The 18,126-nt window shown below is 42.8% G+C and overlaps 1 protein-coding gene across 1 annotated transcript in view; it reads left to right on the top strand.

Moving 5' to 3' along the window:
* The window catches only part of ULK1 (unc-51 like autophagy activating kinase 1), a 176,226-nt gene that overhangs the window by 70,546 nt on the left and 87,554 nt on the right, over nucleotides 1-18,126 (top strand). Inside the window, exon 6 of the mRNA XM_033957048.1 lies at nucleotides 11,427-11,600. Coding sequence (XP_033812939.1) covers nucleotides 11,427-11,600 — 174 coding nt within the window. The remainder of the gene's footprint in view (nucleotides 1-11,426; nucleotides 11,601-18,126) is intronic.

Here is an 18,126-nt window from a genome sequence, read left to right as displayed (position 1 = left end):
GGAGGGGGGCTGGCTATTAGTTGTTTTGTGTAGTTGACTGCGGAGTGTGGGGTTTTTTTTTTTTTCTGGATCGGGGTGGGTTAGGGTGGCAGGAGGTACAGTACTCCCCCGATATTCGCAGGGGTTCTGTTCCAGGAACCACCGCGAATCTTGAAAAACTGCGAATACGTTTTTTTGTGAGGGAGACTGGAGAGACGGGAGAAAGCAACCGGAGTGCGGCGAGTGAAGGAAATCACTCGCTGTATGCTCCGACCGCCTCTTCCTGTACTAAAGTTGGGCCTTACCAGTCAGGAGCTGCGTGTCAAAGCAGCTCCTGATTGGTGAGGTCCGACTTTAGTACAGGATGTGTACTAATGGTGTAAGTGGATAGGGAGTGGTAGCCTTGAGAAAGCCCCTTGAATTATACGGGTGAAACATGTTGGTTACTCTACCCCCGTTGAAAAGCGTCTTTTGCACAGCTAAGTACTTTTAATACATATTTATTTAAGATTAACATTAAAGTAAATTATAACTATTCTAAGTATTTAAAGCAACTATTAAGCTGGATCCGATGACGAGTGGGAGCATAAAGCCCAGCACTTTGAGAGTAGTTTGAGTGCCTGGTGGCCCGCTGAGGACCAGTAAGACAAACTGTAATGTTGGATAAATGAAGTACGGAATGAATGTGAGATAATTCTTGCATTTGATTATATGAGATATTGGATGTTCTTCATTTAAACAAGTTTAAGCAGTGCCAACTGCTACATTATATTTTTTATATACATCAATAAAAAATGTTGACACTTTACTCCTGACTCCCACTCATTTGTAAAGTACTCATGTCTGTTTTATCATTTCCTCTGTTAGAAATTCCCTAACCCCTATTTATTTTTATTTATTTATTTATTTATAGCATTTATATACCGCTTATAACCTAAGTGGTTTCTATTCAGGTACTTAAGCATTTTTCCCTCTCTGTCCTGATGGGCTCACACTCTAACACACCTGGGGCAATGGGGGACCAAGTTCACAAGGAGCAGCATGGGATTAGAACACATAACCTCAGGGTGTTGAGGGTGTAGCTCCAACCACTGCGCCATAGTCCCTGTCCTGTTTGTCTGTTTTAATTAGATAGTAAGCTCTATAGAGAAGGGATTGTCTTACATGTTTAATGTACAGAGCTGCGTACGTCTAGCAGTGCTATAGAAATGATTAGTAGTAGATGAGGCTGGGCATGCAGCTACATTCATCCTCCTCTTACTACTCGATCAGGGCAGGGGGATGGGTCCATGTGAGAGCCTCTGCTACTTCCTGGTCCCTTTGCAGAATTCTCCCAGGTGGAAGATTTGCCTTGGAACACTGCTGGCTGCTGAACTAGTCAGGCTAGATTCCATCCTCCAGCTTTCTGTCTTGGTACCAGCACACATTATAATCCTGTTCCTATTTAGGATACAAGGTGAGGCACTTTAATTTCCTGACCTGGTTTGGAGATATCTATCCTCTAATTTTCTGACCTGATTTGCATGGGGGCGGAGTCAATCTGGACTGCTCCTGATATTGAAATACTGACCTGTTTCTTGAAGTTCCTTTGTACAGAGGCAGGTGGCCAAGAAAATCTTGGAAAGGTAAAATGGCAAGAGCCTCTAGTGTGGTGAAAGCTGAAACACCAGACAGAGTGTACTCATGCCATTGATAGTTCTGGCCTCAGTAAATCGGTTCATTCACGGGGGAACCAACAGCTCTAACACAAGCTAAAACTCTGGTTATGTGGGGGAGGGGGAGGATTGGCAGCAATGCTGTGTGGAATTACTATACCAAACCTTGCGATTCTGACACAAACTGATGATAGACTTTATATCTAGGACAAATATAAGTATAAAATGATAAATTTACCATATATTAATGTAACTTTTCATTTAGAAACTGGAGTCAGAGTTGATATGTTTTTACAAATTCCAACTCCTCCCAAAATTGCTTCCAACTCAGGCCCTGATGCTCAAAAGCAATAAGAGTCGTTCAAGCACTCTTATAGGCGTGGAAAGCTGTCCTGCCGATGCACAAAAGGGTTCTCCGTGGCTGCGATCATCGTAGCAGCCACCGAGAATCCTAGGCTAATGCGTTACAAGGAGCTCATTAGTATTCTAACGAGCACTCCGTATAATGGACAGCAGGGAAAGCAGTTGTTTCCCTTGTGAACTTTAATGGCAGGGTCTGAACTGTCATAGCCTTACTTTCCTGTCAGTGCCTGAGAAAGGAAAGCTTAAAGCTCTTATATATACATTAAATAAAGTAGGTGACAATGTGACCCCTGTGGGACACCACAGCGTGAATTCCAAGAGTCAGACAAATTGGAGCTCTTACAGACCTTATAGGATATAGGGCTAGATTCACTAAAGTCCACAAATCTATCCTATTCGTGTCCTATCCGTTTCCGAGTCATTCTGGCCGATCGATTCAGTAAAGCTTGTCCATGCAAATGATCAAATCATAAACACGCCCCCACGTCTCGCTGTAACATCGATCGACGCGCGTGCGCACTGTCTCCTTGTTGGTTTTGAAGCACATAACACATGCGCTAGCTCTTTAGGACTTCACTGCGTAGAAATGGGGCGGGGTTTAATCGCGGACGTCATTGGCGGGCTCAGAATGTGCCTACCGCAAAGCATTGTTGTCGTAAAAAAATGAAATATAAGAACTGTAGTTTTTACCAACCTCTTTTTTTTTCTTAAGTGCTGTTGCAAGCTGTTTAAACTGTGACCATAGCTTTTTGAAAAATTTGTTGGAGAGGTTTGAGGAGAAACAGCATCGGAGGTTTGTGAGAGAGCTGTGGAATTCTTCGAGTTCGTCCTTTTTTTACGGGTTGATCTCAAAGTTTATTGCGCGCTTCCAAACAGCTTAACATTTCTCTCAGGAAAAGAACTAAGTTGCTAGAAGGCACAACAGTTAACAGCAGTTGAATGCGCTGGGATCACGAGCTGTTATATACAGCCTATGAATCCTTGGAGGCTGGGCGGCGCTTTCTGCCGTGAAGCACGAAGCAACCAAAGGCGACCCCGTGACGTCAGATGCACGCGACAATATAGCTAGAAGGAAGGGGGGAGGAATTGCTGGCCCTTAAAAGTTATTTTCAATTTTTTTTTTAATTTGGCATTGATATATGAAATGTACAATGCGCAAGGAGAGGACGGGTTTAAGCCGTGATTTTCTTGCCATTCAAGATTCACTCCCATGCATTCTAAAAAAAAATCAAAAAATATTTCTAATGCTTATATACATGAAAGTTTACATATATTTAAATTTAGATATATTTTGGATTTTTTGCAGGGTAGATATATATTTTTAATGGGGTTCTTAACATGCATGCGGTAGTTTCTAGGCAGGAATAGTCATCGAGGATGTAAAGTGACTGGTCCTCAGCAGTCAAAACTTTTTGGATCGGAGAGGCCAGTCGGTTTGGACGAAATGGTTTCATGAATCGATGCCTTAAGAAATTTACATGCCTTTTTACTCATTTGCATGTGCAGATTGGATAGGGTGTGGATGGGGTCTGGAGGAAGGTTTTTGAATCAAGCCGTAGTAGGAAAGTGAGCGCAAACCGAGCGCTACACAATCGGTTTGCTTAGTGAATCTAGCCCATTGTACAAAGAAAACTCTTCAACCATTGCAAAACTTTTATCACATGTCTCCAGACCACTTAATCTATAAAGTAATAGCGAGTGATCAATAGCATATATTAACTTTTAAAAGTAACAAGTAACTATAGCAATTACTTTTGTACAAATGTAATTAAATAACTGTAATATATTATTTTTTTTCAGTAATGAGTAATATAATGTCTAGTTACTTTGTATAGTTACTTTTTATTGGAACCCTTCCAGTTTTCTTTGCATTACAAGGCCCATCATTGGTCTGCTTCTGGTTTCCAGCAAACTTCCTTTTGAGTAAAATTGTTCAAGTGTACAACATGAGGTAAAAATAAAGATAGCTTAATCTTCAACATTTAGTTGCAAGTTGAAACGGCGGCGTCTAAGAGATCAATAGACTGTTAGGAAAGGAATGGAAAACAAAGATGAAAATGTTATAATGCCCTTGTATGGGCATACCTTGAATAGTGTGTGCAATTCTGGTCACCGTATCTCAAAACAGATATAACAGAATTAGAAAAGGTACAGGGAAGGGTGATAAAAGGGATGGGACTTCCCAACTTCCCTGTGAGGAAAGGCTAAAGCATGTAGGGTTCTTCAGCTTGGAGAAGAGATGGCTCAAGAGTGATAAGATAGAGGTGTATAAAATGCTGAGTGAAGTAGAAAGGGTAGACGTGAATTGCTTGTTTACTATTTCCAAAAATACTAGAACTAGGGGGCATGCAATGAAGATACAAGATAGTAGATGTAAAACAAACCAGAGAAAATATTTCTTCACACAACGTGTAACTAAACTCTGGAATTCATTGATGGAGAATGTGGTGACATCAGTTATCTTAGCAGGGTTTAAGAAAGGTTTGGATAATTTCCTAAAAGAAAAGTCCATAGGCCATTGTTGAGATGGCGTGGGAAAATCCACTGTTTATTCCTAAGATTAGCAGCATAAAATCTGTTTTACTATTTGAGATCTAGCTAGGTGCTTGGGACATGGGTTGGCCACGGTTGGAATCAGGATACTGGGCTTGTCGGACTTTCGATCTGTCCCAGTATGGCAATTCTTATGAGGGTGTGGTGGGGGGAGGGGGGGGGCGTCATCGCAGAGGTCCCAGCGTGACTTTTTAAAATTTTTAATGGGGGACGGATATTGTGCGTGTGTAACAAATAAGATGTTGTGCCCATTTAAAAAAAAAAAGAAGAAGCTGCTCACTTTTTTAACACTACTAGCGACTGCAGACCTGTCAGAGATTTCGGAGCATTAAAAACCATTGCTTCATTTTGTGCATCATCTGGGCATCGATAGAAGTCCATAGTGCTTATTTTAATATTGTTGAGCTCGTTGTAATCCATTTACATATGATTATCAGAGGCTGCTACAAACTTCAACGCTAAACTGGCTAAAACTTGTTTAGCGTCGATCATTAAAGGCATGGTGAGTTTTCATATGGGCCCTAGTCAGGTTTTCAAGATTTCCACAGTGAATATGCAGGAGATTGATTTGCATCGTACTGCTTCCATTGTATGCCAGTAGATCTTATGCACATTCATTATGGAAATTTGGAAACCCTGACTGGGTGGTTGCCTTCGAACACCATGGCTGCCCACTCCTGTCTTAAATGGTAAAGCCCTGGTACTGAGAAAGTTACAGTTTCAAGCCATCAAAAGGAATGCTGCTTAGGAAAGCAAGCACTTGACCTCTGGTGGCCATTGTTCAGGATGGGAGTGAGATCAAGGAATGAAGCTTTTTTTTTTTGCTTGATATTTCCCAAGTATAACATTCCATCTCCACCCTCACTAAATCCTGTGTGAGAGGTTCAGCTGTCTAGAAGAATTGCCCAGCTGAAGTAAATTGCTTGAAATTTGCATAATCCTTAAAATGTGCTTGGATCTCATGCAACTCGAATCCAAGTGCCTGGCATGCCAAGCTGGAACCTCTTTCCCCTGTCCTATTAATTTCTGTGCCTACCATTGGAGGAGAGAGATCAAGTAATTGCTCTGCCTTGACTCACAGCTCTGTGTGCCAGACATAAGCACGTAGCAGGTCTGGTAGCTAGAGGAGACACCTCCCCTTCAACAGTTTGGCAGTTGATAGCGCCCAGATTCTCCACTGTGAGGCAGGTTGAGTGTGTGCATTAATTATACCTGTCTGGTGCAGTAATAAAGCCCGGAGACACTGCATTGCACAATGGGACCATCAGCTTAACTTTAAAAATAGGATAAAACCTCAGGCTTCATTGGATGCCTCACAGAATTATACTTTGATGCAGGTGAAATGGAACTGTGTAGAGCAGTGGTCTTATTCTCGTGGTCCGCCAGGTACTATTTTGAGGCCCTCGGTATGTTTATCATAATCACAAAAGTAAAATAAGACAGTTTCTTGATCATATGTCTCTTTAGCTATAAATTACAATATTATTATTAAGACTCAGCCAAAAGGAAAGATTTATAAACTATAAAGAGTTTTTACCTCATTCAAAATTGTCATTTCCTTAATAAGACATTAACTATTTTTACTGAGGCCCTCCAAGAACCTACAATCCAAAATGTGGCCCTGCAAAGGGTTTGAGTTTGAGACCACTGGTGTAGAGCGAGACCTTTCTCCCCCACACTATCACCCTTGTAAAACCATTGTGGGAATTTTTATAGTTTGTTTTTCTGTTTCCTTGAATCATATTCTTCCCCAAGTTAGGAGGGAAGGAAAACTCTGTTTTCTATGTTTTCAAGTTCTCTGGTGTCGTCTTTTGTTTCTGTTAGGATTCATCCCCTCCAGCTACAGCTGCAAACAATGTAGCAGAAGGTTTGAGGGGGCGAGGGGTCAGCCTCAGTTAAGCTGCACCAAAGGACATCTGGAAGAGCAATAGACATGGACAGAGAGTGTTAAAAGTTCATCTCTTTCTCTGAGGTCTGTTTTTACAGAGTTTAGTAATCTCCATCAACCTAGTTAAAGGGGTCATATCCACTTACACTGTACACTCCTACCATGGCCTTTTCCAGATGTGGTTTATATCTGCTGATCAATTCTGGTCGTCGTAGCTCAAAAAGGTTATAGTGGAATTGGAAAAGGTTCAAAGAAGAGCATATGAGGAAAGGCTAAAGATGTTTGGGATCTTCAGTTTGGAAAAAAATATAGCTGAGGGCAGACATGATTGAGTGGTGTATCCTGACTCGAGTTGTGTACGAGGAGCCGCTGAAAAGTTCTCATTCCAACCAACAAAGTTGGGGAAGTCTCCTTCGAGGTCTATACACTTAGGGGAAGATTCTCTAATGTTCTTGGTAAAATCTGACAGGCCGCTATCATGGCCATTATTGTAACAATTTCAAAAAGACGAGTCGTTCTCGAAAAACTGTGCATGCAAATGAGGTTCGCGGAGTGTTGCGAAGGGTCGCTAAATTTACATGTGATGAGTTGCTGGTGATAATAATAATAATAATAATAATAACTTTATTTTATATACCGCCAACTATCTTGCGACTTCTAGGCGGTTTACAATAAAGAGAAGTGGTTTACAATATAGAGAAACTGTAGTTACAATATAGATAAACTGTAGTTACAATAAAGAGAGACTGTACATACAGCGGATTAAAGGGTATAACATTGTACATCTGGTAGTTCCAACAATAATAAATATTAACAGCAGTTTGTGTGCCGTGCTGCTTACACATGATTAGAAATGTTCCTTAAATTGAATATAGTGTTCATGGTTGGTGATTGGGTTGGGGTTTATAATTTAATGATTTGGGTATGTTGTGGTATTATAAAGGGGGCTGATGTTCTGGTTCGTTATCTAAGTATTTCAAGAACAGGTATGTTTTTAGGTGTTTCCTAAATTCACCATAGTTGGTTGTATGTGCAATTAGTTTTTCTAAGTCTTTGCCCCATGTGGCTGCTTGGTACGATAACAGTTGTTGATGGTATCTCTTATATTTACACCCTCTAGCCGGTGGGGAGACAAATTTCAGGTGTGTTTTTCTTTCATGTCTGTTGGTTGGGAATGAGAAGAGGTCTGTGATGTATTTGGGGGCTAGACCGTTTAATACCTTGAAACAGAGACATCCTAGCTTGAACTTCGTGCGTGCCTTCATCGGCAGCCAGTGTAGGAGTCTGTAGGAAGGGGTTATGTGGTCGTACTTCTTCAACCCAAAAATCATCCTGACTGCTGCGTTTTGTATGAGTTGTAGTGATAGTGATTGGCACGTGCGCAGAATACACTACGGAAAGAGTCTTAAATGTGTGCATGTGCCGAGAAAAGCAACACCGTCCATCATCATCTTCGGGTCTCATCACATATCTTCTCATCAGGACAGCATGGAAAGCGCGAGGATAAGAACCACCATCTATAATGCCATCCGGTATTGTAGCACAAAACGTGCGTGCCTCACAAATGCCTTTAATTCACGGGGTTTTTAATTTTGTAATTTTTTTAATGTCAGATTTTATCATGACCATATATCGAACTTGTTCCCTTTTCGAGACGGGTCCCAAAGATTGACAGCTAGATCCCTCAGATGCACCACTCCACGTTCAATTCAATTTCATAACGTTAAGCTTAATGTGCATTGTCTTCACCGGATCCAATTTTATAAATACATTTAATACTCCATGTTTAACTTTATAAATATATAAATATATAGATTTAATTTTTAACTATTAGGGACCCGGCCTTGAAAAAGCTCTCTTCAGCGAAACATGTTGGCAAAAGGAAGTCCCAAGAAAGAGAGACCACGAACTAAAAGATAAGTTAAAATTTAAAAATTAAATCTCTATATTTATAAAGTTAAACATGGAGTATTAAATGTATTTATATAATTGGATCCGGTGAAGACAATGCACATTAAGCTTAACGTTATGAAATTGAATTGAACGTGGAGTGGTACATCTGAGGATCTAGCTGTCAATCTTTGGGACCCGTCTCGAAAAGTGAACAAGTTCGATATATGGTTATTGATGAATGATTGTTTAGCAAAATTTATGAATGAAGTGCAGTTAGTTGGATTAGATTTTATCATGAGCCACAGCCAGAAACATATAAAACACCTATAATCCATACACTCAAAAAGTGTGCTTTTGTTCCCTCCCAATCCCCCCCCCAAAAAAAACTTACTACAATTCATGTGAATCTTGTAATATTTTTGTTTTAATGTCAAATTTTATCATGAGCCACAGTCTAAAACACATGCCTGAGATGCCATTTTCACAGTACTGGCACCCCTGAAGCTGTCGGTGATTTTTGGTCCTCAAAAGCCGGCATCGCGCTTGAGGAATCACACGGCGATGATAGAGAATCCTTTGAATATTGACAAGCCCATTTTGCTACCTCGTTGTATTACATTTGCATGGCAGAGTCGGAGACTGCTAGAAAGCTCGGAAAAGACAGCAGTGAGCTGTTTTGATAATTAGCCTCTAAAATACACGCACGCTAAACCGGCGGGAACAGGTTTAGCGACTATCGTTAAGGGCACGGTAGGTTTTGAGGATCTGCCTCTTAGCCCAGCAATTTTCCACGTTTTTCGTTCCACGGGAGGTAGCCAGGCTGCCTCCTGCTGTCCAAAAATCAGGCCCTAAGTTTATAGAACAGCATTAATGCCACTCAAGGTCAAAATTGAAGGCAATTAGCGCCCACTTAATTAAGTTAGGTACCATTCTATATTTCATGTTCTGCCCCCAAACAAAATGGTGCGCCTGAGTTTATGTGATTCCATAAACTCGGGAGGAGGTAATTCTGAATAGGTGCTAGGATGATGCTTGTTAAACATTAATTTGATAATGGCATTTGTGTGTACTCATTTAGAGAATACTAGTGTAAATCCACTACTCGTGGCCAATCCAGGTACTTGTGACCTGAACTGGCCACTGTGGAAACAGGATACTGGATTAGATGGACCATTGGTCTGACCTGGTAGGGCTAGTCTTACGTTCTTATGTTACATGCCTAACTTTAGTCTTAAGCGCTTATGCTAGCTCAATGACTAGTGTAAATGTTTGTGCCTAACTGTGGGCGGTTAGACGCGTAAACGCTGGTATTCTATAATCCGCTTGCATAACTGCCTGACACACCTACAACCTGCCCATAATCCTCCCTCGCCCTCTTGAAATTGCATACTGAGGAATTTGAGTGCACAACTTATCTTTAATGGATTTTCTACAGAATCTGTAGTCAAATTATTTTCTTCTCATGCAGCTTGTTCCTTGTTTTAATTTATTATCCTTTTTTGCAAGGTGTTGGTTATAAAAGGTTGGGTTTTTAAAAAAATCACTTTCTCTATGTTATCAATTGATACAGTTTTGGAACTCCCTACCTAAAGATTTGAAATCTGGATCTTCTTACTTTTTGTTTCAAAGAAATTTGAAAACATATTTGTTTAAAAAGTTATTTTTTACATTTTACCTTTTTTTAAAAAAATTTCTGTTTGTAGACTAGTTCCTCCTCCTTTCTCCATCTCGGTAAATAATACTGTCATTGTTCAAGTCTCCTCTGCTCACAACCTTGAAGTGGTCTTCGATGCTGACCTCTCATTTTCTACATATATCCAACTAGCTGTCCACCTGTCCAACATATATCCACCTGTCGCTTCTATCTCGTCAGTATCACCAAAATTCTCCCCTTCCTGTGTGAGTACACTACCCGGACCCTTGTCCAAGCTCTCGTAACCTCACGCTTAGATTACTGCAATCTATTCCTAACTGGTATCCCTCAGTGTCGCCCCTCCCCCTTGCAATCTGTGAAAAACTCTGCTGCGAGTCTCATCTTCTACCAACCTCACTACGCTCATGTTACGCTTCTCCTTAAGTCTCTTCACTGGCTCCCTGTCTGCCATCGCATACAGTTCAAGATCTTATTGCTTACCTACAAGTGTGTGCATTCTGCTGCCCCTCAATATCTCTCCTCGCTTCTCTCTCCTTATACACCTAGAGAACTCCATTCCTCAGATAAGCCGTTCTTAGCTTTACCTTTCTCCTCCACTGCCAATTCCAGACTTTGTTCCTTTCATCTTGCTGCCCCCCTATGCCTGGAATAAATTACCCGAGTTTGTCCATCAAGCCCCTTCCCTTCCCTTGTTTAAAAGCAGACTGAAACCCCACCTTTTTGATATAGCCTTCAATCCTTAAGCCTACTCCTCTGCCCTCCAACCCAGCCAGCTGATTAATCGTTCCCCTCAACTGTATCCATAACATCCTGTTTGTCTTTGGGAAGCAGAGCTGAGATTGTGATGTCATAATGCCTCATTCCACCAATAAGAGCCAACCTCATCAGTGATGTCACAATGGCTTGATTGTCCTGTATTCCTCTCTGCCCTCCAACCCAGCCAGCTGATTAACCATTCCCCTTAACTGTATCCATGACATCCTGTTTGTCTGTCTTGCCTGTTTAGATTGTAAGCTCTTTCGAGAAGGGACTGTTTTCTTACTCTTTATGACTCTGTCTGCACTATAGAAATAATTAATAGTAGTAGTTCCAGTGATTGTTATTTGCTTTGAACCTAATTGTGAGCTGGTGGAATGCAAATATCTGGCTTCTTTTATCAAACCGCAATAGGGGGTTATACCGTCGGCCAGCAAGTTAAATGCTCTGATGCTCTTACAGTTCCTATAGGCGCCACAGCATTTACCTTGCCGCCCTCCGTGGTAAAAACCTCTACTGTGCTTTGATAAAAGGAGCCCATCATGTTACATTACATGTACATGCCAGATACATCACAAGTACCTGGCAAGATCCCAAAAGAGTAAACTGCCCATGTAACTGCAGGTTATAGAATTGCCTTGAATAAGTCTTTTACTTACTCTGCTCCTCTTCTCCCCTTCATTAGCTATGCGGACCCTCAGCGAAGACACCATCAGAATCTTCCTGCAGCAGATAGCTGGAGCCATGAAAATGCTGCACAGCAAGGGCATCATCCACCGAGACCTGAAGCCACAAAACATTCTGCTATCCTATGCTGGTGGAAAGAAATCCAACCCCAGCAATATCCGCATCAAGATAGGTGGGTCACCATTTATTTATTTACTGCCTTTATGAAGAGATTCACCCAAGGCGATTTTACATTGAATGGTAGTCAGGTACTCTTAAGTATTTTCTGTTCTGGTGGGCTCACAATTTAACAATGGTACTTGGGACAATGGAGGTTAAAATGACTTGTCCGGGGTCGTAAGGAGTGGCACTGGGATTGAACCCTCAACTCAAAATGCTGAGGCAGCAGCTCTCATTACTAGGCCACACCATGTTCAGCTGCCTTCTGAGTCAGGTAGTTTCTGTGATTCTTATAATAGCCTTTTAGGATGGGGGGGGGGGTTAGATTGCATTAATTTTGTACATTTGAAAGATAAGTGCACTTCATTTGATTAGTAAGACATTTGATTTCTTATTTGCTATTTGTGTCTCCTTGCCTGGGAGATGGAGATAAGAACATGCCATTGGTTGGTGCATCATTTTTTTTTAAGGTCCTGTGCCATGTAGGGGAATAGGTCACCACATTTGTTTGCCCCCGATAGACAAATGAGCTGTGCTACAGTTGATGTACTTGACTTCCAGCTTCCCGGTGCCCTGTTTTAAAGCTGCAGAGACGCATTAGAGGTGTGTTTGCTGTGGTAGCAGAGCCTCAGTTTGGTAACATAACATAGTAGATGATGGCAGATAAAGACCATCCAGTCTGCCCAACTTAGGAACATAAGAATTGCCGCTGCTGGGTCAGACCAGTGGTCCATCGTGCCCAGCAGTCCGCTCATGCGGCGGCCCCCAGGTCAAAGACCAGTGCTCTAAATGAGTCCAGCCTCACCTGCGTACACTCCAGTTTAGCAGGAACTTGTCCAACTTTGTCTTGAATCTCTGGAGGGTGATTTCCCCTATAACAGACTCTGGAAGAGCATTCCAGTTTTCTACCACTCTCTGGGTGAAGAAGAACTTCCTTATGTTTGTATGGAATCTATCCTCTTTCAACTTTAGAGAGTGCCCTCTCATTCTCCCTACCTTGGAGAGGGTGAACAATCTGTCTTTATCTACTAAGTCACAGAATAATCAGTGCAGGATCCAGTGAGTTTTCCATTTTAGAATACTACCATAATCGAGATCTTCTGTGCTAAGGAATTGTGTTTAAAGAGCTTTCTGAACTATTTATTTGCTTTACTGCGCATGCTTTACTTGTGTACTAGTGCTTAAGAATCATGTCTTAAAACTGAGAAGTCTCAGCCAAGACCTGCACCTGAATTTCTGCAAGATCTGGTTCACAGGTTGGAATAAGACACCTTTAATATTGATTCCGGAAGAGACATTAAGAAAATTTGAATTTGCATGCACACCTTGCTACGTGCTGTAAAAATGTGCGTCCAGATCACATAGTATGCAACCCAAAATGGGGTGTGGCCATGGGAGGAGCATATTCAAGTCTTCCTTTTTTCCTCCTTTTGGGGGAAAAAAAGATACCTCAGTTTATATTCAAGTATATATGGTATTTAGCTGCTCCCCGGGATCTTAGTCATGTGGAATGCAAGGATCCAATCTAATGATGCCCAAAGCCTAACTACTGAAAAATAAAGTTCCAGTGATTCATCCTCTGTCATTCATACTGTCTGTGTTTAGAACAAGTGCTGGAATAAACAAAATGTTATATTCATGTCTAAAAAGATCAATAAGCTGTTGGCCCAGGTCACTATCATAAGAACATAAGAACATAAGCAATGCCTCTGCTGGGTCAGACCTGAGGTCCATCTTGCCCAGCAGTCCGCTCACGCGGCGGCCCAACAGGTCCAGGACCTGAGCAGTAATCCTCTATTTATACCCTTCTATTCCCTTTTCCAGCAGAAAAATGTCCAATCCTCTCTTAAATCCCAGTACTGTATTCTGCCCTATAACGTCCTCTGGAAGCGCATTCCAAGTGTCCACCACACGTTGGGTAAAGAAGAACTTCCTGGCATTTGTATTGAATCTGTCCCCTTTCAACTTTTCCGAATGGCCTCTTGTTCTTTTATTTTTTGAAAGTTTGAAGAATCTGTCCCTCTCTACTCTCTCTATGCCCCTCATGATCTTATAAGTCTCTATCATATCCCCTCTAAGTCTCCTCTTCTCCAGGGAAAAGAGACCCAGTTTCTCCAATCTCTCAGCGTATGAAAGGTTTTCCATCCCTTTTATCAGACGTGTCGCTCTTCTCTGAACTCTCTCGAGTAACGCCATATCCTTCTTAAGGTATGGCGACCAAAACTGGACACAGTATTCCAGGTGTGGGCGCACCATCGCCCAATACAGCGGCAGGATAACTTCTTTCGTCCTGGCTGTAATACCCTTCTTGATTATACCTAGTAGAGAATGACACGGTGAAAAAATTGGTCCCCGTCCCCGCCCCGTCCCCGTCTCACCATCACCTGCACCGCCCCGTCACCGCCATTCCCTTCACCGCCCCGTCACCGCCACTGCCACCCCAATCACCGCCCCGTCACCGCCACTGCAACCCCATTCACCGCCCCATCACCGTCACCGCTGCATACATAAAAGCCTCAAACGGGTACGATTTTATATACTTTTCTTTATGGTAACCACAAAATTAAAATAAACATAAAGCACACTGTATGCAGAGAAAAAATTAATTAATATTTGTTTCATTTTTCGAAGAGGTCTAGACAGATGACAAAAATATGCAATGTCACCTCTGAAACAACTATAGAAAAATAGACTGATATAAATTCTCAAAACTGACACATTTTTATCACTAAATTTAAAATATTTATTTTTCATACAATTTTTCAATCACTAATCTTCCACCACCCCTGGGGCTAGCAATGCACAGACATAAAACTACACAGTCTTACATGCAAAGGGGTTGGAAATAAAATAATCTTATTCGCTTTGCACTCTGATTAAAAAAAAAGAACCAGCTCAGTGCTGCAAGAGTAGCCCAGCCAGACTTCAGCACGGAGCTGGTCCTACTAGAAACCTCTAATGTGGCTTAGTAAAAGAGACCCTAAAAGCAAATAATCTCACCTGCATCAGAGCAAATGAAAATTTCAGCATGAGAATGTGTATGCTATTGGAAAGAGTAGCTCAGCCAGACCTCAGCATGGAGCTGGTTTTTTTTTTTTACACAAACATTCCTTTCCTTACCTCAGCTTGTAACCGACGAAGTTTTCAGGTTTTCAAGAAGCTGCGAAATCCAAATCCTCTGCTCGGCTCCGAAATCACAATCGCTACTGCTGCACTACAAGCCATTAAATATCATGTGCGGCAGTAGCGATTGGTCCCCTACTTTGATCTGACAAATGAGGAGCCAGTATATTGGGGGGCGGAGTCAATGCGGCAACGTGCAAGTTGGATCGAGAGTTGGAGGAGACAGACAACATGGCGGAGACATCAAACACCCGGTCACGAACACGGTGAAACACAGGTAAATAGCGGTTCCTAGAAGGGGGTACATTGGCCTGCGGGGACAAATCTTTTCACCGTTTTTGCGGGCGGTGAAAACTTTTGTCCCCGTGTCTGCGGCGATTTGGCTTTGGAGTCACCATAACCCGCAGCCAAACCGCAGCCATGCCGCGGCTCCCTGCGGGGATCGCTCCCCGTGTCATTCTCTAATACCTAGCATTCTATTCGCTCTCTTAGCGGCCGCTGCGCACTGTGCAGTCGGCTTCATTGACCAGTCCACCATTACCCCCAAGTCCCTCTCTTGGGTACTCTCATTCAATGACATCCCTCCCATCGTATAGTTGTACCTCGGGTTTCTGCTTCCCACATGCAATACTTTACATTTCTCAACGTTGAACTTCATTTGCCATTTTGTCGCCCATTCTCCTAGTTTGTTCAAGTCCCTTTGCAATTCCTCACAGTCCTCTTTAGTCCGAGCTTCCCTAAATAGTTTGGTGTCATCTGCAAATTTTATTATCTCACACTTCGTCCCTGTTTCTAGATCATTTATGAATATATTAAATAACAGCGGCCTGAGCACCGAGCCCTGCGGAACACCACTCGTGACCCTCCTCCAGTCAGAGTAGTGTCCCTTCAACCCTACCCTTTGTTTCCTACCTGCCAACCAGTTTCTGATACATCTATGTACGTCTCCGTCCACCCCATGGTTCTTCAGTTTCCGGAGTAATCGTTCATGGGGCACCTTGTCAAAGGCTTTTTGGAAATCAAGGTATATGATGTCTATGGGGTCACCTCTGTCCATCTGTTTGTTAATTCCTTCGAAGAAGTGTAGTAAGTTGGTTAGGCACGATCTCCCCCTGCAGAAACCATGTTGGCTGGTTATAAGAAGTTTGTTTCTTTCCAAGTGATCATCGATGCTTTCTTTTATCAGTGCTTCCGCCATTTTTCCGGGAACCGAGGTCAGACTCACTGGTCTGTAGTTTCCCGGGTCACCTCTTGATCCCTTTTTAAAGATGGGCGTGATGTTGGCCGTCTTCCAATCCTCTGGGATCACGCCTGTTTTCAGGGATAGATTGCATATTTGCTGCAGTAGTTCTGCTATCTCCTCCTTTAGTTCCTTCAGAACCCTTGGATGGATTCCGTCCGGACTTGGAGATTTGTCTATTTTTAATTTATCTATCTGCCTGCGCACATCTTCAAGGCTCATTTCCATGAATGTTAATTTTTCTGCTTGATTTCCATTGAAGAATTGCTCAGGTTCCGGTATGTTGGTTGTGTCTTCATTTGTAAATACAGACGAAAAGAACATGTTCAGTCTTTCCGCGACTTCTTTCTCCTCCTTCACTACTCCCTTCCTGACTCCATCATTCAGCGGTCCCACCTCCTCCCTAGCTGGCTGTTTCCCTTTAACATATCTGAAGAACGGTTTGAAATTACGAGTCTCCCTGGCTAACTTCTCTTCATACTCTCTTTTAGCTTTTCGAACCACACGATGACATTCTTTTTGATACTTCCTGTGCTCTATCCAGTTTCCTTCAGTTTTGTCCTTTTTCCATCTCCTGAATGAATTTTTCTTATTACTTATCGCTTCCTTCACTATTTTAGTCATCCATATCGGGTCCTTTATTCGACTCTTTTTGCTCCCCTTTCTGAATCTGGGGATGTAAAGATTTTGCGCCTCGCTCACCATGTCCTTGAAAAAAGACCAGGCCTGTTCTACCATCCTCCATTTCTTGGAAGTGTTCCTAAGTTTATTCCTTACCATTTTCCTCATTGCTTCATAGTTTCCTTTTCTGAAGTTGAAAGTTGTCGCCATGGTTCTCTTTCCTTTTGGTGTTCCTGCTTCAACCTTGAACTTGATCATGTTATGGTCACTGTTTCCCAACGGTCCCACTACTTCCACTTCCTTTGCTGGTCCCATTAACCCATTTAGGATTAGATCCAAAGTGGCATTTCCTCTCGTCGGTTCTCTAACAAGCTGCTCCATGAAGCAATCTTGTGTAGCCTCCAGGAATTCTGTTTCCCTAGCGCATTTTGAGTTTCCAAGACTCCAGTCTATCCCGGGGTAGTTGAAATCTCCCATAATAACTGTGCAACCGTTTTTGCATTCTTGTTTCATCTCGGCTTCCATTTCCTTATCGATATCTCCGGTTTGCCCGGGTGGGCGATAGTATAGGCCCATTTTTATTTCATGTCCCTTTCTTCCTGGTATTTTAACCCATAGCGATTCCAGCTTGTTGGTCGTCTCCGCTGTGTCTATTCTTGTCGATTGTATGGTTTCTTTTATGTATAGGGCTATTCCACCTCCTTTCTGTCCTGACCTGTCCTGGTGATAGAGCTTAAATCCCGGCAGTGCTGTATCCCATTTGCTTTCCTCATTCCACCATGTTTCAGAGATTCCAATGATGTCTAAGACTTCTGCATTGGCCACGGCTTCTAATTCCCCCATTTTGTTTCCTAGGCTCCTTGCATTAGTATATATGCAGTTTAGATCCTGGCATTTAAGTGTCTTCATTTCCTTTCCCTGTGTTTCGGTCTTTAGTGTCTTCTCTTTTGGTACACTCCTTCCAACCACTTTTTCTGGGTTACCGTATTTTCACATAGATAACGCGCACCCGTGTAAAACGCGCACACGGGTATAGCGCGCAAAAAACACATATTTATGTACATAAATTTTTATATACCGCGCACACCCATATACCGCGCATGCTGCCCGACTCTCCTTTCGCCTGCCCCAACTCTCCTCTGGAGACCCTGACTCTGTTTTCGCCCGCCCCGACTCTCCTTTCCTCCTTGAAGTCCTGTCCCTACCCTGAAAGCCTGATGCCCCCTCCCGACGTCCGATTCACCCCCCCGCAGGACCGCTCGCACCTCCACCCCGAAGGACCGCTCGCACGCACCCGCACCCCCACCCTGAAGGACCGCTCGCACCCCCACCCCGAAGGAGCGCTCGCACTCCCACCCCGAAGGACCGCTCGCACCCCCACCCAAAGAACCGCTCGCACCCCCACAGCCTCACCCCCCTCCCCCATGGAGAAGCTGTCTACCTTGTTTCCGGATGCCAGCGAGCCCAGCTGTTTCCTCTGCCGACGGTCCCGCCCCTTCTCTGAGCCCTGCTGTGCTGCTTTTTCTTCTGGCGGTCCCGCCCTTTCTCTGACATC

Source organism: Geotrypetes seraphini, chromosome 8 (genome assembly GCF_902459505.1).
Source record: "Geotrypetes seraphini chromosome 8, aGeoSer1.1, whole genome shotgun sequence".
NCBI lineage: Eukaryota > Metazoa > Chordata > Amphibia > Gymnophiona > Dermophiidae > Geotrypetes > Geotrypetes seraphini.
Note: the sequence above shows the minus strand (reverse complement) of the source record. Positions and strands in the feature narration are given on the sequence as shown.